The 25,065-nt window shown below is 35.2% G+C and overlaps 2 protein-coding genes across 2 annotated transcripts; both read right to left on the bottom strand.

The window, feature by feature from the left end:
- Nucleotides 1-1,502: 1,502 nt before the first annotated feature.
- LOC114384054 lies at nucleotides 1,503-2,768 on the bottom strand. The gene has a single exon (XM_028343736.1). It carries the CDS (start codon nucleotides 2,766-2,768, stop codon nucleotides 1,503-1,505), a length of 1,266 nt encoding a protein of 421 aa, XP_028199537.1.
- A 5,598-nt stretch (nucleotides 2,769-8,366) lies between these two features.
- LOC114384053 lies at nucleotides 8,367-8,780 on the bottom strand. The gene has a single exon (XM_028343735.1). The coding sequence runs from the start codon at nucleotides 8,778-8,780 to the stop codon at nucleotides 8,367-8,369; it is 414 nt and encodes a 137-aa protein (XP_028199536.1).
- Between the last annotated feature and the right edge of the window lie 16,285 nt (nucleotides 8,781-25,065).

Genomic DNA, 25,065 nt, shown 5'->3' with positions numbered 1-25,065 from the left:
TATGCTCAAGTTACTCCTATGTCCTTCCTCTAGGATCATCTTCCTAAGTTCAGGCACATTGGGAACACAAATCTTATCTTGAAGTCTCAAGACTCCATCTAATCCAACCTTGAAACTACTATCTCTTTCTGACTCTATAGCTTCTAACTTGGTCCTCAGAAAAGGATCAGTCTTATGGCCTTCCCTGATATCTCCTAGTAACTCACTAGTGATTCTCAAAGTTCCTAATCTCACACTATTAGGAGTAACCTCACATGCAAGACTAAGGTCTCTAAACTGTTCTAGGAGATCCATCTCTCTAATCATCAAGGCGAATATATGTTGGGATTTCCTACTCAAGGCGTCAACCACTACATTGGCTTTGTCGGGATGGTAGCTAAGCTCAAAATTATAATCTTTAAGAAACTCTAACCATCTCCTTTGATGCCTGTTCAGCTCTTTCTGACTAAACAAGTACTTAAGGCTCTTATGATCACTAAACACCTCAAACTTGGAGCCAAACAAGTAATGCCTCCACATCTTAAGGGCAAAAACTACAACAGCTAACTCCAGGTCATGAGTGGGATAATTCCTCTCATGAGTCTTAAGTTGTCTAGAAGCATAGGCCACAACTTAGCCAATTGCATCAACACTCCTCCTAAACCCATCTTTGATGCATCATAATACACCTCAAAGGGTTCCCTCGGGTTAGGCAAAACTAGCATTGGAGCGGTGGTCAATCTTTCCTTAAGGGTCTGAAAACTATGCTCACACTGGGTGTCCCACACAAAAGCTTGACCCTTACGAGTCAGTTTAGTCAAAGGCAAAGCTAACTTGGAGAAACCTTCTATGAATCTTCGGTAGTATCCTGCCAAACCCAAAAAACTCCTAATCTCAAAAACAGATTTAGGGCTCTCCCACTCAAGAACGGCTTCTATCTTAGATGGATCTATAGCTATGCCCCCTTGAGATACCACATGCCCTAGGAAACTAACTTTCTCTAACCAAAACTCACACTTGGACAACTTAGCATAGAGTTGTCGGTCCCTAAGGGTATGCAACACAATCCTCAAATGTTCTTCATGTTCCTCTCTAGTCTTGGAGTATACTAAAATACCATCTATGAATACCACCACAAAACTATCAAGGTAAGGGTAAAAGACTTTATTCATGTAGTCCATAAACACACCTGGAGCATTAGTCACACCAAAGGGCATGACTAGATACTCATAGTGATCATAACGGGTCCTAAAAGCAGTCTTAGGTATGTCCTCAGACTTCACTCGATTCTGATGGTAACCTGACCTAAGGTCTATCTTACTGAACACACAAGCTCCTACCAGTTGGTCCATAAGGTCATCTATTCTAGACAAAGGGTATTTATTCTTAACCGTCACCTTATTCAACTGGCGGTAGTCTACACACAACCTCATGGTCCCATCTTTCTTCTTCACTAACAACACTGGTACTCCCCATGGAGACACACTGGGTCTCACAAACCGCTTCTCCAACAACTCCTCTAACTATTTCTTAAGCTCGACAAACTCTATAGGAGACATCCTATAAGGGGCTAGGGATATGGGTCCAGCACCAGGTACCAGATCTATGGAAAACTCTATCTCTCTCTCAGGTGGCAGACCAGATATATCCTCAGGAAACACTTCAGGAAACTCTCTGACAACAGGGAGGTCACACATAGAAACCTTTGTCTCTATTCCCAGGCTATACAAGATCATGTACACTTGAGCATCTTCTTTTAAAGATGTCACAACTTGGTTGGCAAAGATAAACATCATATCCTTACTCCCTCCAGAATCATCAAACGCCACAGTTTTATCAAAACAGTTTAACAAGACATGGTTGGAAGATAACCAGTCCATACCAAGAATAACTTCAATCTGGCTCAAAGGCAAACAAATCAAATCAATCAAGAATGTTCTACCAGAAATTTCCACAGGACAGTCTAAACACACATCAGAATTTAACACAAAACCACTAGTTGGGGTTTCTACAATCAGATTTTTATTTAAAGAAGATACAAAAAGCTTACTTTTCTCTACACACGAATAGGATATAAAAGAATGGGTTGCACTAGAATCAAACAGCACAAGTAAAGGAATTCCATTTATGAAACATTCACCTTGGATTAGATCCTTGGATTTTGAAGCTTCAACACCGTTAAGGGTAAAGACTCTTCTAGTGGCCTTTGGATGTCCAGTTTGGTCATTTAGGCCCCCACCATTTTGCTCCCTCTTGGGATCTGGACAATCTCTCTGAAAATGCCTTTTTTGTCTACAATTAAAACATGTTATGCCTTTATCAGGGAAATTTGAGGAGATGTGCCCTAGCTTTCTACATCTGTAGCATGTGATCTGAGTGGGGAAAGTATTGGGTTTGCTACCACTACCACCTGCAAATCCCCTAGCAACAGTCCTCTGACTGACATGGCGGTTACCATATTGCTTAGGAGGAGTCGAGTATGGTTTTACCCGATGTTGAGGCCCATTCTTTTTGTTCCTCATTGGACCTGTACTCCTATAATAGGTCGCCCTATCTTGGGAGTCTTCATCCCAAATCCGACACATATTAACCAAAAGTGGGAACTGACGAACACCTTGGTAATTCACAGCTTGCTTCACTTCAGGTCGTAAGCCATTCAGAAACTTTACACACTTGGAACTTTCACCATCTCTCCCTTGATAATGGGGAAAGTACCTCACCAACTCCTCAAACTTGGCTGCATATTCAGCCACAGTCATGTTTCCCTGCTTAAGCTCCAAGAACTCCATCTCCTTTTTGTTCCTAACATCCTCAGGAAAGTATTTCTCCAAAAATACCCTCTTGAAGACATCCCAGGTCACATCTTGACCTTCAACCTCTAGTCATTGGCGAGTATTCTCCCACCAATACTCAGCTTCTTCCACTCAAGTATGTGTACCAAGAGCAACCTTTTGCCCCTCCGGACATGCCATAACTTGGAAAATTTTCTCAATTTCCCTTATCCAGTTCTGAGCATCATCAAGGTTGTATCCTCCCGTAAAAGAAGGAGGGTTGTTTCGTTGGAAGCGGTCCAACCCCTGGTACTCAACAGCTCCACCAGCTTCTCCCCTATTTGGATTCCCTATAGCTTGAGCTAAGGCTTGAAGGGCATCAGCTATCGCACGATCATTCCGTCCAGCCATCACTCCCTATACACACCAGGGAGTTAGAGTTGGAAGGAATACACACAAACAAAGAACCACACAAAATCACAACCATCACAAGTTCCTACTTGGTTACTTTTGAGAATTGATGCCTCAATACATTAACACCCACTTTCCATCATTTGTATTTTCTGATCGCTTGCCATATCATCCCATTGCCCTTCACAAATTATACAGATGGCCAGTCTGATAACTCGTGACTCGGCATTGAAACTCATGGTATAGCAGACATCAGAAAAACAAATCCAATATGACTACAACAATCAGATCTCTATAACTCATGGAACACAATAAGTGAGTAAGTGCTAATAACCAACAACAAACATCAAGCATTAGCAAACAACAAACCTCACGCATTCAACAAAGCAACCAAAGAATGCACAGAAAAACATAGCAGACTCACAACTCACTGGCCGAAAGGTTCAACCTGCTCTGATACCACCAATGTAACAACCCGCCTCGTCGCTATGATATCACCACTCTAATAATTGGAAAAAATTATTCTTTTTCTTTCTTTTATGAAAACTCCATTATTTTGCTTATGAAAATCAAAGTAAATACGAATTTCACAAATATATATATATATATATATATATATAAAACACGCACAAATGTTTAACCAAGTACATGAATATTAGCATAGTAGTTCAGTACACATCATACACATAATGAAGATTAAATCAGTTCGAACATATAATTAAATCTGTGATTTACATACTTAATCCAACAAAAGAAATCATGAACCACCATGGAGGAGTTGATTAAAAAAACACAACTCTCTCCCCAAAATAATTCCAACGTCATCACGTCGGCTTGGCGGTTCCTCAACAGAATCTCATCCCTGCACCCTACTGTTGTCATTCTGCTCCCACGAACAAGGTTCAGGATCATCATAGGTATCAACCAATCGATACAAAATTGAAAGGGTGAGTTCATTATAAAAAGAACCAATGTTAAATCCAAATAATTATAATTAGCAAGAAAACATAAGCAAACAATCATGAGCTATCCAACAATTGTTCATTGTCCACATCCGACAATTACTCATCATCCATATTCAACAATTACTCATCATCCATCCATGGATCCAATCAAGACTACACTGAATGATGCATGCACCTGACTTAACTCTCAGATGCAATGTGGTACGTACCAACAACCAAATCCCAGGAAAAAGCCTAAGCGTGTCCACATGACACTCTCACTTAGGAAACCATGCAGAGTTCGTCGAGACCACCCGGTTGTGCACGTAACTGCCCTCCCCCCCCCCCTTAGGTGATCAGCCTGGGGCCAAAAGGAGTTCCCTACCAAGTGACAAGCCCTCTCAGTACAAAGTACACTTTGCCACAGTTATTCTATTTCCTATGTCGTATAAGCTATGAACATGGCCAAAAGCAAGTGCCAAAGACCATGGACCAATTAAAGTGCGTAAGCATCCCCTCAGAAATGCTTAGATTCTTTAACCACGCTTGCCACCCACGTCTGGGCCATCCGACAAGGTCAGTGCACTCCACCCCCCATGAATATACACTACATACGACGTATGAATGTGGCCCAAAGCAAGTGCCAAAGACCCTAGAAGATCAGTGCACTTCGCCCCCCACGAACATACACAACATCGAACGTATGAACGTGGCCCAAAGCAAGTGCCAAAGACCCTGGAAGATCAGTGCACTTCGCCCCCCAAGAACATACACAACATTCACATGCCAAAGCATTTCCAACATCAATCAACATTCCATTTTCACATCATTCTTAACATAGACATCATCTCATCTCAATGAAGTTATCAACACAACAACGACCTCATTTCATATTCACATAATCATCAACAATACCATCAATTCATGTTGACATGGTCTTTATTAACAATGTCAACTCAAATCAATATCATCATAAACATCAACATCACCACATATCAATTAAAGTCACCAATAGCGACATCAACCATGAGTCTCATTCCGCATGTAAATATATTTTCCATGCCTGAGGTTCACACTCCCCAGGTCTTCAAACAACACCAGTTTAATAAATAATAATGTTATTAATCAACAATAGATATATTACATCCCATTCGTTAAAAACATAGTTTTTTTTGAAAGAAAATCAGCATCCAACAGGGACAGGCAGATATTCTCATAGCTAGGTTCCCTGACCCTAACTATGGTGTCAAAACGGTAAATTTTATAATAACTCCCCTCACCTATCGTAAGCTCTCTGTCAGTTCTTCTTTGCGTCACTTAGAGGTCTCTCTCTCGTTCACGCTTGTCGGTCCAACACAAGTCTCTATTACGCCAAAACGAAAGGAATTTAGGATAGGCTTCAAAAACAAGATCAAAGGCAACATTCGGGGTCAAATACCTCTGTCAAAACATAAGGGACTGAGGGGTATTTCGGGCTCTACAGAAAAGAAACATCTTTCTGAAATTTTGATCATGCCAATGTGATCGGGGTTCAGTGATTGCTGCCTAAACAACCTCAAGGTTATAAAAAGATAACTTTTACAATGTCTCATTCTCTAGGGTTTTTCAAAGGAAGTGTAAAAATACCTATTACAATGCCCAACACATAAGAGACACTAAGAGGAACTCAAACTAGCTAGGAGAAGGCTTAGAAGTCAAGGTTACCTCAGAGAAACTTTAAAATGGAGGATTGAGGGATTTTCTCCATCGAATCTTCAAGGAGGATTCTGAGGATTCCGCTCCGATTAAAGTGTTCCTCTTGGTGTGGGTGTCCAACAGCAAGCAACGATGGCTCACGGCGGCCACCGGTGGTCTTGGGTGGTGGAAAATAAGGTTTTCGGGTTTGGGAGACATTTTTGGGGGAAGAGGAGAGTGAAAATCGTGTTTTTCACATTGAGGACGTATTTATAACCTGCAACTTTTGCTTAGCGGGCCTGTCTTGCTAAGCCGAAGCCCACTTCTTGCGCTTAGCGCAAGGATTTAGGCTTAGCGTAGCCCCTTCTGCACTAGGGCTTGCTTAGCACACCTTCTGGGCACTCAGCGCACTTCCTCACGGTTGGAATTGGGCTTAGCACAGCTTTGGGCCGCTCAACACAATTCCCCTCGGTTGGAATAGCACTTAGCTCGCCTTTTTTGCTTAGTGGGAGAGCAAAAGTTATTGTTTTAAAAATCCCAACGGTCAGACTATTGAAACTTATCTTAGGGATTTCCAGACAAAAATTGAAGACGATCCAACGGTTAACGAATCGGGTATCGCGATTTCATTGAAATAGGTTTTGGTAAAATCTAAAATCTCATACTTTCAACTTAGCTCAACAAAACTCCACATAATTCAACATCCATATCAAGAAATTCACACATGACTAGTTCAAGGCATACTTCAACTCATTCAATTCTATCATATAGTCAAACAACACAATAAATACAATTAAACATCAATTTATAACTTATTTTCTGAACCATGGCTAGCCCAGGCTAGCCTCTGGCTCGCCTGGGCCCCCAAATAGCTTAGGGGTGAAGTAACTAGCTCGCCTGGGTGAGCAAGGTTTCTTCAGGTTGAAGCAGGTGAGCTTCCATGACCCCCAATGCCATCTTTTTCTATAAATAGGTGTGAGGGAAGGTGAGTAAAGGGTTTCAAGGTCCAGCATTGAGAGAAATTGAGAGAAATCATAGAGAAGAAGAAGAAAAAAGAGAAAAATGAGGCCGAGCCGCTATCGAATTGCGACCGTAATCGACTTCTACATTGTTCTTCGTTCGTTCTTCGTTCGTCATCCGGTTAGTTTTTGTTTTAAGGATTTGAATACGATCTATGCACCCTTAGGGGTCCTCTTTCTTGTTTTTTGCATCTTCATCTCCTTCTTCTACCATCAATAATCTCATTTTCTTCGTGTAAAGTAATGTTTAACCGATCATTAGTGCCTCAAGTTATCTTTACAAAATATTGAAGGTTAATAAGCAAAACCAAAATAAAACCAACTCATAAACTTCTTCATTTCATCAAATATCGCTAGAGATCGTTTCAAGGTCCAACGCCTTAATGATTCTCTCTGTTTTTCATCAAATATCGCGAGATCGTTTCAAGGTCCAACACCTTAAACGAATTTTGTTCACAATTAAGATCGATCTTTCAAAAAACATAAAATCAATGTAACACACAAACTTTCAGACTTAAAGAACTACGTATGTCTGAATTCCTCATCGCACCTGAGGATACGTAGGAGCAAGGACAACACCCTTGTCGACCCCAAAAAAATAAAAAATATAAAAAGGGAAAATACACAATTTTGAAGTCGTGTTTTGCACACTCGATTAAAGGTTGTTGTCTCTTGTGACGGGCGTATGGGGTGCTAATACCTTCCCTATGCGTAAACTCCTCCCGAACCCTCATTTTCAAAATTTGCAGACCCCTTTTTGGTTTTTCTAGCGTTTTCCTTGAATAAACGTTGGTGGCGACTCCACGCGTTTTCTTCATGAGAAGATGCACCTTTGTTTTTCGCCTCGCCCTCCTGTCGAAGGGTAGGTTGTGACAACTTGTATATGGGGTCAACAAAGTCATCATAATTTAAATTGCAAAAAGCACACGCTGCAATTGCATGCGAGCAAGGTAGTCGAAATGGTTGAATTGTCCACAACCACACGACCATTCATTCAATTTGATAGTGCATGCCATTGCTCGTCGACCAAGTCGCATATTTGCAATTTCTTTAACCTCAAACTCCCTTGTTTCTCGAACATACATGCGAACATAATGCGAGGTAGCAATGTGTTGATTTTCTTGCATCATGACATATACATCTTCAGAGTACCTATGTCCTGCCTTTATCATATTCATGATTTTGATGCCATTAGTAACAAATGAATCATTTGTTCTATCAAATGTTTCATTGACTAAGGCAGTAATAGGTAATGCTCGGGCTCCTTTCAAAACAGAATTCATACATTCGGCAAGGTTGGTAGTCATATGGCCATACCATTTTCCTTCATTGTAAGCCTGAGTCCATTTACTCTTAGGAATTTGATCCAATCAATTTGCTGCTTGTCAAAACTCTGCTTGCATAGCGTGCAACTTTTCCTCAAATTGTGGTTTCCTCATCTCATATCTTATGCCAAAAGATAAAACAATGAGTAATAAATATAGTGAAGATGTAATAAAGCAAGAATATGATGCATGAAATAGGAAGAAACATACCCATATTGATGACTTATTTTTTAAGTCAACATTTTAAAACTGTTTGTTGAAATTTGATGTAATGTGGCGAATGCAATACACAAACGAAACATCTGGTCCATTCCATCCAACGTGTTCCAATTGTGAAGCTGCTAGAAAAACGGTTCCCCTGTCTGATATAATACACAAATTTGGTTGCGGTGTAACATATCTTTGCAAATAATGCAAGAACCACATCCAAGCTTCTTTAGTCTCGCTCTCAACAATTTCAAAAGCAATTGGAAAATTGTTCCTACTACCATCTTGTCTGATGGCAGTCAACAAAGTACCATGATATTTGCCAGTTAAAAATGTCCCATCTACTTGCGCAAGTGGCTTACAATATTTGAAGCCTTCAATGCATGGATTAAACGCCCAAAATACATGATTAAAAATCACCCTAGGAGGGTCGTCATCACCTTCTTCCATTGAAGATGAAGTTTTGTATTTTACTATGGTACCTGAGACAAAATGTTAAGCAACTATCCACCATACAGGTAGGTAACTGTATGATTGTTCCCAACTTCCAAATGTCATTTCAAGGGCTTTTTGTTTAGTTGTCCATGTTTTTTTGTATGAAATAGTGTAACCAAACCGTTGATGCATGTCTACAATCAAGGTTTGGATTTTGATACCCAGATTTGTTTTCACTAAATGAACAATATTATGGGCAATTACAGAAGAGCCTAACCTAACATGATCTTGTGATATGAATGAATTTATGCAGGTGTGAATACAGTTTAATTTCTTCAACTCCCACCTCTTGCATTTTTTGCTGAACGATACTCTCATCCTCCAATAACATCCATTACCATATTGACTACACATGACAACGTACTTGTCACTCTTGTTCTCGACCACATCAAAATTAAATGAATGCATAAAATGAAATTGTTTATTGGCATTCATAGCTACTTGTTTTGATTCAAATGTCAACTCTTCTTAAAGGTTATTTGTACTAGCACTCCCTCTCCTTTGATAAGGGTTTGAGTACTCATGATTTTCTGAAAGTTGGCTACTAATACTTTCAAAATATGAAGATGACTCACTTTGATTGCTTGGTTCACCATGTTCATGAAAATTACGTTATTGCTCGTCATCACTGAAGACGCTAACATTATCTCTTATTATGGGTTCTTCTCTAGCCATCTGTAAAAATAGAAAGTAATTTATTAGTGAAATGGAATCATTAGAATGTATGTAACATAAACAAAAAACCTTTTTGTGTATGTAACGCTAAAAAAATTATATCAGTAACACTCTAAGTAGCACGTCAAAATCAGAGAACCAACTAGTTGTTTCGATGCAACAAATGCAAGATTGTGTAAATGTGAATTATAAGTGACAACGAAACCTCCTTTTATAAGTTACACCGAAGTGAACAGTGTTTTAGAAGAGTTCATGCTACATACTGTATCCACCATCAATAAAAATTATAATAGCTAAACACTAATACACTCAAACATAAAATAATAATTTAACAAAATCAATTTAATATGTATAATAATTTATCTAACTAAACCCTAAATTAATAATAAGTAAACACTAATATACTAAAACATAAAATAATAATTTAACAAAATTAATTTAGCATGTATAATAATTTATCTAACTAAACCCTAAATTAATAATAAGTAAACACTAATATACTAAAACATAAAATAATAATTTAACAAAAATAATTTTACATGTATAATAATTTATCTAACTAAACCCTAAATTAATAATAACTAAACACTAATATACTAAAACATAAAATAATAATTTAACAAAATTAATTTAACATTTATAATAATTTATCTAACTAAATCCTAAATTAATAATAACTAAACACTAGACGATGTTACACACACAATATATTGTGAAAGTGTAATAATTATAAGAAACACGTATACACCAAAAACAAAGTCGTTAGGATATATATAAAATAATATGCATGAATAGTGAAGTCATGTGATCTTCCACGACTTCAATAGTTCAGCATTGTTTCAAGCTTCAATCTGTGTCATCCATTCTTTCATGATTCAATCTTGGTTGTTGACTCCGACAGTGAAATCGTAGGAAGGAGCATGACTTCAAAGTCGTTTGTTTCTTCACAACTTCGTCAATCTGCAACTGCTGTTTTCATTCCATAATGTAGTGATGTTTTGAACATTTAATGCAGGGATTAACATGGTGTTTTCCTTATGATAATGCAATGATATTTTGTGTGTTGGTTGCAGGGATTAGCATGTAGTTAAAGTGCTTCAAAATGCAACCGAAAACTGCACCATTTTGGTTTTACTTGGAGCTTCTTTAATGCAGTGTGTTGTTCAATCAATGTGCAGCAATGAAAAAGGCAAAAACAACAGTCTTTTAATCTCGTGAAGCTACTACATGTCTTCCATTTATGATTCGTGAAGCTAGCAATGAAAAAGCTAGGACTGAAAAAGCATACGAGCATGCCATGTTTTAATGTTTGCACATGTAGCTTTAGAAGAGGATGTTGAAAACAAGCTTTGTACGCTTCAATAAATTGCACCCGTGAAGGTTGCACATGCATCAATAGTATAAAAGTAAATTGGTGTGTAAGAAGCATGCACATGCTACTCACAGTTGGTATACCGTGAAGCATGCTTATAGGTACATGAAATGATGTATGAGACCGTGGAATCTTGCCATTCACAGTTCCTATCTTGTGAAGGTATCTCATAAAGCATGCTTATAGGGTCTCTTACATGAAATGATGTATGATACCATGGAATCTTGCCAGAAATAAAGTAGTCAATAATAACTTATGTTGCCAGAAATAATGCACTCAATAATAACTTGAATCACGGACCAACATGCTTTAAGTAGTGTATATTAGACTTCAACAAGTGTGCAGCAATATTATACAAGTTAACATATTAGAAGGTTTTACTTTTGCAAAAAAACATTGTGTCCACCAGTACCTTACACCACCCTCATTTCATTCTTCTACATTCTTATTTTCATCCTTCTATCCATTTACCAATGGCACATGCACAACCCAGACCAGTTGATGGCTTCTTGTTGCGCTTACAAGACAACTATATTTCAAATCAAGTGTGGGAAGGCCAAGAGAGAATGATTCGTCCGAGGTATACTTCTGTTTGGGCTTTTACCCACTTGGATCAAATAGATAATCGGGTAAAAAATCTAATCACCTTAGCTAGTTTCGGTCATGTTATAAATGTCGGAAAATTTGATATTAACCAGCATTTGGTTAGTCTATTGGTTGAACGTTGGAGAAGGGAGATGCACACATTTCATTTTCCACATAGAGAGGCAACCATTACTTTACAGGATGTGGCCCTACAATTGGGCTTAAAGATTGATGGATTGTTGGTAACCAGTTTCATCACCGGTGATGTATGTGTTGCTTGTCATGCATTACTAGGGGAAACTCCACTTGATAAGTATGTAAAGGGTAAAATGATTTACCTAACTTGGTTGCAGCAAAATTTTCAGCAACTTCCCATTGATGCTGATGATGTTATCATTGCACAGCATGCTAGAGCTCATATCATGATGCTTATAGGTAGTTGTTTGATGCCAGATACATCAGGTGCAAGAGTTCATTTTATATATCTTTTTCTATTATCAAATTTAACTGAGGCAAGTCATTACAGTTGGGATGCAGCAGTATTAGCATCCCTTTTCCGAGCTCTAGATCGGGCTGTGAAGCCGAATCAAATAGAAATCGGTGGATGTTTGTTGTTGCTATAGTCATGGGCGTGGGACCGCATTAAATGTATTACCCCATAGATAGATCACCTATCCATGGAAGAAGTACAAGAAGGACTCAGATTTCCTCTTGCACGAAGGTGGTCTCATCCAAGGACCGAAACAAATATTCCCACCAATTGAGTGAGATTGATACACATCATATTTAATAGACTACATATTAATGAGGTTCATTTTTTAATTTTCATGACTTAACTATTTTTTTCGGTTTCCTATTCGATTATAAATATGTGACAATAATAATGTATGTGTTGCAGTTCTTGTGGACTCCTTATGACACACCAGACATAAGGTCATTAATTAATAATGTTGAGGTATCAATGATTGTTCGAGCAAAAGTCCCTCTCATATGTTTTGCAACTGTGGAATGACATCCAATAGACAGAGTCATGAGACAATTTGGACTGCAACAAATTATTCCAGATGACCCACCAAACCTAGATCAACTCCACGACAAAGATATGGGAGGGAGAGCAAATATTTTTTGGCCTCACCATCATCGTCATTGGATTGTCAAATGGAATCATTGGAATGATTATATTATTCATGGTGAAATGGATCAAGGTCTTTTACATGAAAATTCATAATACATGCAATGGTATATACGCCTAACTAGATGATACATATCGCATGAAGGAGCACTATCTACTGAGGTTGTAAAATCTACTTTACAATTTTAAAAAATTCTTGATATTATTATTTCTAACTTTGTAAATTTGAATCAGAGTATTATCCTGGTCATCACCAACATCAATCATATTGAGAACCCAATGTACCTCTAGTGCATGTTCCTGGATTTATGTCCCAACATCATCCATCACAAATACAATATCAATTAGCAGGCTTTTCTGGTCACGCGTCTCAAGGATGTCAACAAAATTTTCAACCAGTATGGTTATCATCATATATGCCTCAATACTCATTTCAGGTCCCTTTTACCTCAAATGTTTTTGATGACCTCTCGCAAATGTTTCCCACCACTTTGAACACTACACCATCTGCATATAATCTAACACCATCGACTTCTTGTTATCGTTCATCATTATCTACTCAAATGCGTGACATGGGTCATAAAGATGAGGAAGATGATGATGATGATAACAACAATAACAACGATGATGATGATGATGATGGTGATGATGATGATGACAACGGTGATGATCACGTCCCTCAACAACAACACATAATTACACGTGAACATCCTAGAACAAGAGGAGGTAGAGGTCGTAGACCAAGAGAACAACAAACACAGACAAATCCAGTCTAACAAGATGAGAGACCGAGACACATATCTAGAAGAACTCATTGTGAGACATCATCTCATTATTAGTTTAACAAATATGTAGTTTTTATTTAAATATAATCAATTTTTAAATTAAAATCTTTCAAATTTTTAATATCTCCTTTTAATTTTTTTTATGTATTTTTATTAATAGATTATCTAAACATTGAATAAAACAATATTAAAAATATATAACATGTTTTAAATAATAAAACATTAAAATAAATTAATAACATATCAAATAAAATCATAAAAAATATACTGATAAATAAGTCAAGTTAATATTATTTATTATATATTAAAATAATTTTTTTAAAAGAAATTAAAAAATCATAAAAAATTGTAAATTTAAAAAAACAACTTAAAATTTAGAAAAAAAAAGATTTAAGACTTCCAAGTCGTAAACCTTAAAAAAATAAAAAAGATTTTATGACTTTTTTACGATTTCAAAATCATAAAATTTTTTAATTGAAATAATAAAATAATACCTGTTACGACTTTTTTTTTTGGATAGTTTTTTTATAATATATCCCCAAATAAAAAATTAGATAAAATTATACACCCTTTTAGTAAAAAAGCATGTGACACACTGGAGTATAATAAATGTGACAAAACCGAAAATTGTACACGGATGAATTTTACTTTAATGATCAACGAACTCAGACGCTGAAACTTCCAATTACTCCACCTCATTCGTCACCAGCCACTCTGCCGTATGGTGACCCCACATCACACTCTTTTTCCTCGAAACACATTCAAATTGATAAAAAAAAAAAATTAAGAGTAGATCATCGAAGACACGGAGATACCGTGTCTTTACATTGAAAGCCTACCTTCTTAATAACTATATATGAATATGAAATTCCAAAGAAACAATACAAGCTGCAGACTTTTCCTTCATTACTTGTCGTTATCACTGCCGTCTGCAACTTTGTCCTACCATGCCTCTCATTTATTATTTCTACTCCTCTATCCATGAACATGCATAACGGTCTCGTTTTTGTCCTCTTCCGTACATTTCGTTAATTATTGTTTTAAAAGATTGATGTTAATAGTTAATATATTAGTTTTTGTTGGTGAAAATAATTCGAACTCATACTTATTTTTTTAATCATTTAATTAATTTTATAATTTTTTATTAATTATTTGTTATTTGTTACTTGATATATGATATATGATATAGCATATTATTACTGTAGGCTAACAATATTTATAGTAGCATGCATATCAATTTCCATTAGATATATTTATAAGAACTAGGACTTAAATCAGTTTGAGTGTAACTTGGTTTAGTTCAACTTAATTTAATAAGAATTTATTTGATTTGAAATTCAACTTATATGATTTTTTTTAGTTCAAACTTGATTTAATATAAGTTCGCAAATGACTCTATTAAGATCATTAGCCTGACTCGACTTAGAATTATGATTATGCTTTTATTTATTTATTCATACAAAGTTAAATTTAATTATAAAATTATATGAATTTAATAATATAAAATATATTTATAATACATATACATAGATGAAAAATGCTAATAACCCTGTTTAACTTACTTTTCTAATACATTCTTTTGAAAAATATAAATTTTGGAGATATACTTATTTAGATGAGTCTCTTTCTCAATGTTGTAATTTTAAGAAATTCTAATCAAAGTAAAATAAAATAGACGTGTTAGAAAAAGTGTGTCACAATATCTGCTAGCACTCCTCTATGTACATATTTCGCAAAGAAGTGATATAATCTGCCCTGCAACTTCTATGACATTAATTAATTAGGAGACATGTGTCAATATCTCTTATTTACCTGCTGCTTTTCATATCATGTTTGTGTAATAATTCATGATCATAACATTTTGAAATTTTGTAACGCTCATCAGTTTTGAAAGCCATTTTGAATGGTTGTTAATGGATGATAATGGCCAATAAAGAATTGTAACAGCCAATAATGAGTGGTAATGGCTGATAAATGCATTCTTGATGGTAGAATGCCTATATAAGCACATGAATTTGGTCCCTGAGCTCATCCCTTCGAATTCAGTCTTATACACCATCTAGAGAGTGGAAGAGAGAGAGCTTGGAAGAATCAAAACAAGAAACTCTTCATAGCAATGGCTGGAGGTATGTTTTGATCTGTAATTTCCGCATTTTGTTAATAACCTGTGTTTCTTTTGTAGTTTGTAATATCACAGGTTAAAATAGATTTGTTCTAACATTTGGTATCAGAGCAACAATTACCTCTGCCTTGTCCATTTTCGATTTTCGGTATTTTCCGATTTGATTTCGTTTATGGTATGAAGGGCCTTGTTTCTCAAAAATAAAATTAGAAATCTGTATTTCGTTTGATTTCCTTAATTTTGGCTTTTGAATCGTGAAAAATGGTGTCCAAATGAATGAAAAACGAACGTATGGGTCGGGTTTGACCCGCTAAAGGTTGAAGATGATGAACAGTGTTAAAAAAAAATGAAAACTCCTACATTTTGTGCTAGCTGGGTGTTGAACCCTTGACTCCAAGAACATTAAAATATGTGCAGACCACTAAACCAGTAAAGCTTTTTTGAGATGTTGTCGTTTTTAATACGTTATATACACATTCTGCTTTACAGTTTTTGGAATTTTGATTTAATTTATGCATGAATATATTCTAGAACATTTTATTCTATGCATATATATATGAAATCAAATGCATAATATTATATTTCAATTATAAAATTATATGAGAATCTTATTCATAATTATATTGTATCTTGATTTTGAAATGCAAAATACTATTTATTCTCATATAATAAATTTTTATGTCTAAGTGATCTTTATAATTTTGATTAATTATGGATTAGCCACAGCATCTATATTTGATTAAAATTATATATTAAGTTGGTTAAAGATCATATAAGGAATTAGACATAATATTGTAATTAATTATACTTATATAATGAATTTTATCTCACAAGAATTTTTATTATATCTGTATAATTAATTGGGATAAAATGACGTATTATTTTTCATGATTTACCCACAGGCATCATGATGTATGTATAATTTGTCGATTTTATCATAAAGTAAAAATTTACGATAGAAATTAAATTATTTTCATATTGTACCCGTAAAGCATGAATATTGAGCAAGTAATTTGATTATTCTATCATAAGGTTTAATTGTTTCTTATTGAATTAAAAATTTAACCCACAGGCAATTTTTATGTCACAAGATTCAATTTTATGGTATGTTTACATTGGTAAAAGATACAATTAAGATTAGTATGCCTCAAATTTTGACATAAGCCTTTGAATTTTGCAGCTTCTCAAACTATTAGTTTTTCTGATATTCAATGTGATGTTCCCGAACTCAAAGGAGATAACTATAAGATATGGAAGGAGAGAATTCTTTTACAATTGGGGTGGATGGACATAGATTATGCTATAAGGAAAGACGAACCACCTGCAATCACAAAGGAAAGTAGCCCAGCTGACGTTGCGCTATATGAGCGGTGGGAGCGATCCAACCGGCTCAGCGTGATGTTCATTAAGACCAAAATCTCGGCTGGGATACGTGGTTCTGTTGACCAGCATGAAAAGGTCCGAGACTTGCTTAAGGCCATTGATGATCAGTTCATCACTTCAGATAAGACTTTAGCAAGCACCTTGATCATGAAGTTTTCTTCTCTTCGGCTCACCAGTGTGAAAGGTGTGCGTGAGTACATCATGAAAATGCGAGATATTTCAGCTCAACTTAAGAAACTAGAGGTTGATATGTCTGAGTCCTTCCTAGTGCATTTCATTTTGAACACCCTTCCGCATGAATATGGGCCATTTAAGATTTCCTACAACACACATAAAGATAAATGGTCTATCAATGAATTAATGACCATGTGTGTTCAGGAAGAAGAAAGGCTTGTAATGGAGATGGGTGAGAGTGCATTGTTGACTACTGCTTATGGGAAGAACAAAGCAATTAAGTCTCAAGCTTATCAGAAGGGGAATGGTAAAATACCACCTCAAGCTGATATTAAGAAGGTGGCAAAGTGTTTCTTTTGCAAGAAGAAGGGACACATGAAAAAGAATTGCCCCGGGTTCCAGAAATGGCTTGAGAAGAAAGGTAAATCAATCTCATTAGTATGTTATGAATCTAATATGGTTAGTGTTAATATTAACACCTGGTGGATTGATTCTGGATCTACTATTCATATTGCAAATTCTTTACAGGGTATGCAAAACCTAAGGAAACCAGTGGGAAGTGAGCAAAGCATTTTATCAGGCAATAAGCTAGGCTCACATGTGGAGGCCATTGGAACTTGCATTTTGACTTTAAGTAGTGGCTTTATTTCAAAATTAGAAAGGACTTTTTATGTACCAAGTTTTTCCCGAAACTTGATTTCTATTTCAAGGCTTGTACCGTTTGGATATTCCTTTAATTTCAAAGACACATCATTTGAGTTATTTTATAATTCTGAATGTGTTGGGAATGGCATATTGTCTGATGGTCTTTATCTTCTTGGTTTACAAAATAATGCCACTTATAGTTCTATGCATGTTCAAACTGGTATTAAAAGGTGTAATATTAATGAGAATTCCTCTATGTTATGGCACCGGAGATTAGGACATATCTCCATTGAGAGGATTAAAAGGTTAGTGACAGATGGGGTACTCAATACTCTAGATTTTGCTGACTTTAAGACTTGTGTGGACTGCATTAAGGGTAAGCAGACCAACATGTCTAAGAAAGGTGCTAACAGAAGTTCAAGCATATTAGAAATAATTCATACTGATATTTGTTGTCCAGATATGGATGCACATGGTAAGAAATATTTTATCACCTTTATAGATGATTATTCACGATATATGAATGTTTATTTGCTTCATAACAAATACGAAGCATTGGATGCCTTCAAAGTCTTTAAGGCTGAAGTTGAGAACCAATGTGGCAAGCAAATAAAAATAGTGAGATCAGATAGAGGTGGAGAATACTATGGCAGATATATTGAGAATGGACAAGCACCTGGTCCCTTTGCAAAGTTTCTTCAAGAACATGGGATTGTTGCCCAATACACTATGCCTGGTTCTCCAAATCAGAATGGTGTGGCAGAAAGAAGGAACCGGACATTATTGGACATGGTGCGGAGTATGCTTAGCAACTCCAATCTTCCTAAATCCTTGTGGGCTGAAGCACTAAAGACGGCAGTGTATATATTAAATCGTGTTCCAACCAAGGCTGTCCCAAAGACACCTTTTGAGTTGTTTAAAGGTTAGAAACCGAGTTTGAAACATATGCCCGTTTGGGGTTGTCCGTCTGAGGTGAGAATATATAACCCACAAGAGAAGAAACTTGACCTGAGGACCATTAGTGGGTATTTCATTGGATATGCCGAAAGGTCTAAAGGTTATAGGTTTTATTGTCCACATCATATTACTAGGATTGTGGAATCAAGAAATGCCAAATTTATTGAAAATGATTTGATCAGTGGGAGTGATCAATTGAGGGACTTAGGTTATGAAATTGATTATATAGAATCTCAACCTTCCACATCAAATGAAAGATTGGTTGTAATTCATACCCCTCAAGTCCAAAGGGATGATGAACAACACATGATTGGCATTCCACAAACTGTTGTTGATAATCCAGTAGATCAAGTTGATCATCAAATTCATGAAAATGATGAACAACCAGTTGAACAACATGATCCCCAAGAAAATGTTGATGCAACATTAAGGAGGTCTACTAGAGTAAGAAAATCAGCTATTCCTAGTGATTATATTGTATATTTGCAAGAATCTGACTATAATATTGGAGCTGAAAATGATCCTGAAACTTTTGATCAAGCCATGAGTTGTAAAGAGTCAAATTTATGGTATGATGCCATGAAGGATGAGATGAGTTCCATGCAGAGTAACAAAGTTTGGAACCTTGTAGAGTTGCCTAATGGGGTGAAGGCCATTGGATGTAAATGGGTCTTTAAGACCAAAAAGGATTCATTAGGCAACATTGAGAGATACAAGGCAAGACTTGTTGCTAAGGGATTTACTCAAAAGGAAGGAATAGATTACAAAGAGACTTTTTCTCCAGTATCTAAGAAAGATTCTCTTCGTATAATCTTGGCATTAGTTGCTCATTTTGACCTTGAGTTGCAACAAATGGATGTGAAAACAACTTTTCTTAATGGTGATTTAGAGGAGGAGGTTTATATGAAACAACCTGAAGGTTTCTCCTCTAATAGTGGTGAGCATTTGGTTTGCAAGCTTAATAAATCTATATATGGTTTAAAACAAGTTTCCCGTCAGTGGTACATTAAGTTTCATGGGATAATTTCTTCATTTGGTTTTGATGAAAACCCCATGGATCAATGCATATACCACAAGGTTAGTGGGAGTAAAATATGCTTTCTTGTTTTATATGTAGATGATATTTTACTTGCAGCCAACGATCGGGGTTTGCTACATGAGGTGAAACAATTTCTCTCTAAGAATTTTGACATGAAGGATATGGGTGATGCATTTTATGTCATCGGCATTAAGATTCATAGAGATAGATCTCGAGGTATTTTAGGTCTATCACAGGAAACCTATATTAACAAAATTCTAGAGAGATTTCGGATGAAAGATTGTTCACCAAGTGTTGCTCCCATTGTGAAGGGTGATAGGTTTAATTTGAACCAATGTCCAAAGAATGACTTTGAGAGGGAACAAATGAAAAACATTCCTTATGCTTCAGTTGTTGGAAGCCTCATGTATGCTCAAGTATGCACAAGGCCTGACATTGCTTTTGCAGTTGGAATGTTAGGAAGATATCAGAGTAATCCAGGTATTGACCACTGGAGAGCTGCTAAGAAAGTGTTGAGGTACCTTCAAGGGACCAAAGATTACATGCTTATGTATAGACAGACAGACAATCTAGATGTGATTGGTTATTCAGACTCAGACTTTGCTGGTTGTGTTGACTCTCGTAGATCTGGGTACATTTTCATGATGGCTGGTGGAGCTATTTCATGGAGGAGTGTTAAGCAGTCTTTGACTGCTACTTCTACCATGGAAGCTGAGTTTGTCTCTTGTTTTGAGGCTACATCACATGGTGTATGGCTTAAAAGTTTCATTTTTGGGCTGAAGATAATTGATACTATTTCAAGGCCTTTAAGAATTTTTTGCGATAACTCAGCTGCTGTCTTTATGGCTAAGAATAACAAAAGTGGAAGTCGAAGTAAGCACATCGACATTAAGTACTTAGCCATTAGAGAAAGAGTAAAAGACAAGAAAGTGGTCATTGAGCATATAAGCACTGAGTTGATGATCGCTGATCCTTTAACTAAAGGCATGCCACCGTTTAAATTTAAGGATCATGTAGAAAGAATGGGACTTGGTTCCAATTTATGATTGTATACATATATGTAAAAATTGAAACTTTTATATTATGATATTTTCTCATATTTTGGTGCACATTGACTTATTTGAGAAAAATTATGTTTTGGACCAAGAATAAACATTGGGTTTATTCATGAAGTTTTATTACCACTTTAAGTATACTGCTTGGGAAATTGAGTATATTGTAATACATAGATGATATTACTCGTTATAAGAGGAACTATCACTATGATTCATATATTCATTTCTTAAGAAGATTGAGCATTAAGTCAAAATGTTTTGGACCAAGTGGGAGAATGTAATAATTCATGGTCATAACATTTTGAAATTTTGTAACGCTCATCAGTTTTGAAAGCCATTTTGAATGGTTGTTAATGGATGATAATGGCCAATAAAGAATTATAACAGCCAATAATGAGTGGTAATGGCTGATAAATGCATTCTTGATGGTAGAATGCCTATATAAGCACATGAATTTGGTCCCTGAGCTCATCCCTTCGAATTCAGTCTTATACACCATCTAGAGAGTGGAAGAGAGAGAGCTTGGAAGAACCAAAACAAGAAACTCTTCATAGCAATGGCTGGAGGTATGTTTTGATCTGTAATTTCCGCATTTTGTTAATAACCTGTGTTTCTTTTGTAGTTTGTAATATCACAGGTTAAAATAGATTTGTTCTAACAGTTTGGACTTCTTTATACATATGCATGGGCAGGGTTCTACCTATACGTTGTTTTACCATTGTCAGAAGTATATGGTTATTTCTAGAACAGCGGATTGCTGTAAGGGAAGATGCTAAAGCAAATTTGGCAGCTGCTTTGACATTCTGTTGTATGGTCTATAATTGTTAATTAGCTAGCCAGTTAGTGTTTTTTTTTTAAATCGTAATTAGAACTTTTGATTCTCGGGTAAGATTCTAATATATTTTTATTAGTTTTGATTTTTTTAGCTGACTATATAATTAATTCTTAATTTGAGACTTAATTACGCTTAATTTCATTGTCCCTCTTCAAAGACTTCAAAGATGTAATCTGCGAGATCAAACTTAGATTCTTCTATCCAAAATAGTTCTTTTGACTTACAGCATCAATTATGGATGTTATAAAATTCAAATGTTGGTCCTTCTATCCCCTCAATGTTAGGTGATGTGATTAATTTGGTGATTTCTAATTGGTATGTTAATTCTTTCGAACGTATTACTATTAGACTATATACCCAGTCATGTAACCATACCTTTGTAATTAAAAAGGGTTAAAGCATCTCTTATGAAGTTTTGATAAGCTTTCTTTGCCTTTAAAATTATTTAATGAACTTTTGTTTTCCATATAAAAATAAATAAACGAAACGGAGGATAACATAAAACGTTTTACTCTAATAATATACTAGTATCAATTTAGAATTATATTTTTTTATCATCTCTTAGAATTAAATATGTATACAAAAAAAACTATACCCTACTTTAAAATTCTTCTCTCTTAGTAGGACAAATAGTCTTAACACCTTAGGATACTAGGGTTCATGCAGAATTTAAAAGAGAAACTGCATTTATTATAATTGAGTGTAAGGGGCTTGTCTAACTGACCCCAATGTATAAATCGTGTAAGCCAGTTCAAAATTCGAAGGCTTTGTGTATTATAGTTTAATTATCCCAACTTAGAGGTGTTTGTAGGTCGATTTTGGTCAAATTCAAAATTTAATCCAATCAAATTTGATTAGTTTGGACCAATGAGTTACTCATTTAATATTGATCTTTTTTTAGAACTAATATTTTATATAATCATTCATGCAAATATTCAATACAACTAACACAATATTATCAAATATTTAAAAGTAATAAAATTGATTCTTACGGTGACGAGGATAAAAGAACAAAAGAGGAGGAAGCAAGGTGTTCTTGCACAAGGTGGTGTGGTGGTGGCGTGGCGGCACATTGTTTCTCTATCAAGATCATGCGGCTCAAAAAGTTTGAAAGGGAACTTTGTAACCCTAGAATTAGAAAACGAAAGAGAAGGAAGCATCATTTGTTAAAATGCAAATGTGTTTCTAATTCTATTAGTGTAACATCATCCAGTGTTTGTAACCCCCACATATTAAATTATTAATATTTTATTAAAAGCACTAAAGTAAATAACACAATACCACATCTTCCCTCATTGTCAAATTATCTTTTTAATTATATATATAATGAAATTTATATTTTAATTACAGGTTCACGGGTTAGGTCAATGGGTCTATAAATTTAAATCTATACCCTAATCCATACATGAATAATTTTGATTAATTCAATTTGATTTTGACCCAAATATGTAATGACCAAATCCAAACTGTTTTGATCGGTTTAGCTCAATTTAAGTTTGCGGGTGAACGTACCCGTAACTCTCCTACCTCGACTAGAGTTGCTTGCCACTGACTATACTTAACAAATATACATACTAGTTTTAATCAGTTTCTTAAATAAGACTGAATATTGAACACAAAAAAATTTATGTAATTTATTATTTAGTTATAAGTGAAATATAATTAAATAATAAAAATATATATACAGGAAAATATATTTTTTCTACTTAATTTTTTCTAATTTGGTTTTAATTCTTCAAAATATTCTGTCTTATTTTTGTCACACTAATTTGAAAATACTCTACTTGTTAGTTAAATTTCTGACAGTTTATAACCATTATTAAATGCTAATTACGACAACTTTGAGAATAAAAATAGAATATTTTAAAATTAGAGATGAAAATAGGATAAAAAAATTTAGTAGACTAAAATCGGATTTAAATTTTTTTAAAGAGACTATAAACATATTTTATGTTTATATATATGATATAATATTTTAAGTAATAAATAAATAAAAATAAAAATTATTAAGTAAAATTTTAAATTAATATAAAAAGATTATATGTTTTGCAAGATAAAATTTAATAAAAGACTAGTAATATTCTTTGATACGTGCGTGAACTTATGCTAACATATATTTTTTTAATTGTCGAAGAAAATTTGTTAACTTAGATATTTGTTGGTGGGATTTGCAACCATCGATCTTTCATTTTGGATGATCTCTGCATGCAGGAACATACCTAACATACCTTCCTACAGGTATAGTTTTTCCTTTTTTGGACTTGTCTTCTCCCGTGGGTATGGTTTGGTTCCCCATGTTTTTTATGTATGGCCTTTATATTTTATTAATCTTATCTCAGAGGTTTGACGGTGTAGGGTAAAACTCTCAATGTCAACCTAGTTGGGATTGATACCTTGCTTTTGTCTATCTCTCCTACCTTCATTGAAAAAAACTTAGATATTTATTTGTCACAAAAATATTTTTACTTAAAAAATTTAAAAGGACTGATTGAGTTTTAATTCATGAACTTTTTCAAATTTTTTATTTTAGTGTCTAAACAAAATTTTGATTAATCAATGTTGGTGAACTTTCATTATGTTATATGTTTTAGTCCGTATCATTAGACTGTGTCGTCAAATTATAACGTGACGACCAGTGACATCCTCACATGTTTTTTTTTTAATTATTTAACGGAATTCATTTTTTGCAGTTAGAAACCGTAAAAAAATCTGATAAATTAGTTCAAACAATGTTAATCGATTTATGACAGCTAAAAGCACTAGAAAATCGTTCCCTATCTTACTAAGTCCATTCAATCTAGCTTCAATTCAATCATCAGAAAAGCTCAAATCAAAACTTCAACCAAACATATGTAAACACATAACCCCACTCAATTCCAAACTAAAATATCAGAAATAGAAATTGAAAAAAGCACAGGTAAGAAATAACATTACAGATTTGCTGGTAAAAAAAATTGGTTGAGGAGATTGGTCGCTACAGACACACACTACTCTCACTCACACACACTCAGATCTTAGTCCCAAATGATCTCCTTCCAGGAGATTGGTCGCCACTAGAGATGCTTTGCAACCACGTGAAAGAGAAGAGTCACATGGATCTTGGCGGCCAGGGAGGGGCGATGGTGGGAGAGAAAATTGAGAGCGACTTCGGCTAAAGGGTGTTCTACCAACAAATCAATATGGAGGAAATCCAGATCAACAATCTGTCGACCATTGTGCTCCAGCAACAACGTTTGTGCGGCCACTAACGAGATCTGGATCAACGTTGTCACCGACGAGATCTGGATCAACGCTGCCACCGACGAGATCTGGGTTTTGCAGTTTTTGGGTTTGTTTCCTTTTTTGGTTCGAACTTGAATATGACTCTAGATTTGGATTTGTCATGAATGTGTTATTTATTTATTTTTTTGGTTCAAGTTGAAAAACATGTTTGATTTGGGTGGATTTATGTTGTATTGTGTTTGAGGTTTGTTATTTTGTT

This window comes from Glycine soja, chromosome 14 (assembly GCF_004193775.1).
Source record: "Glycine soja cultivar W05 chromosome 14, ASM419377v2, whole genome shotgun sequence".
Lineage (NCBI taxonomy): Eukaryota > Viridiplantae > Streptophyta > Magnoliopsida > Fabales > Fabaceae > Glycine > Glycine soja.
The sequence above is the reverse complement of the archived record's forward strand: the minus strand, read 5'-3'. Positions and strand labels throughout refer to the sequence as shown.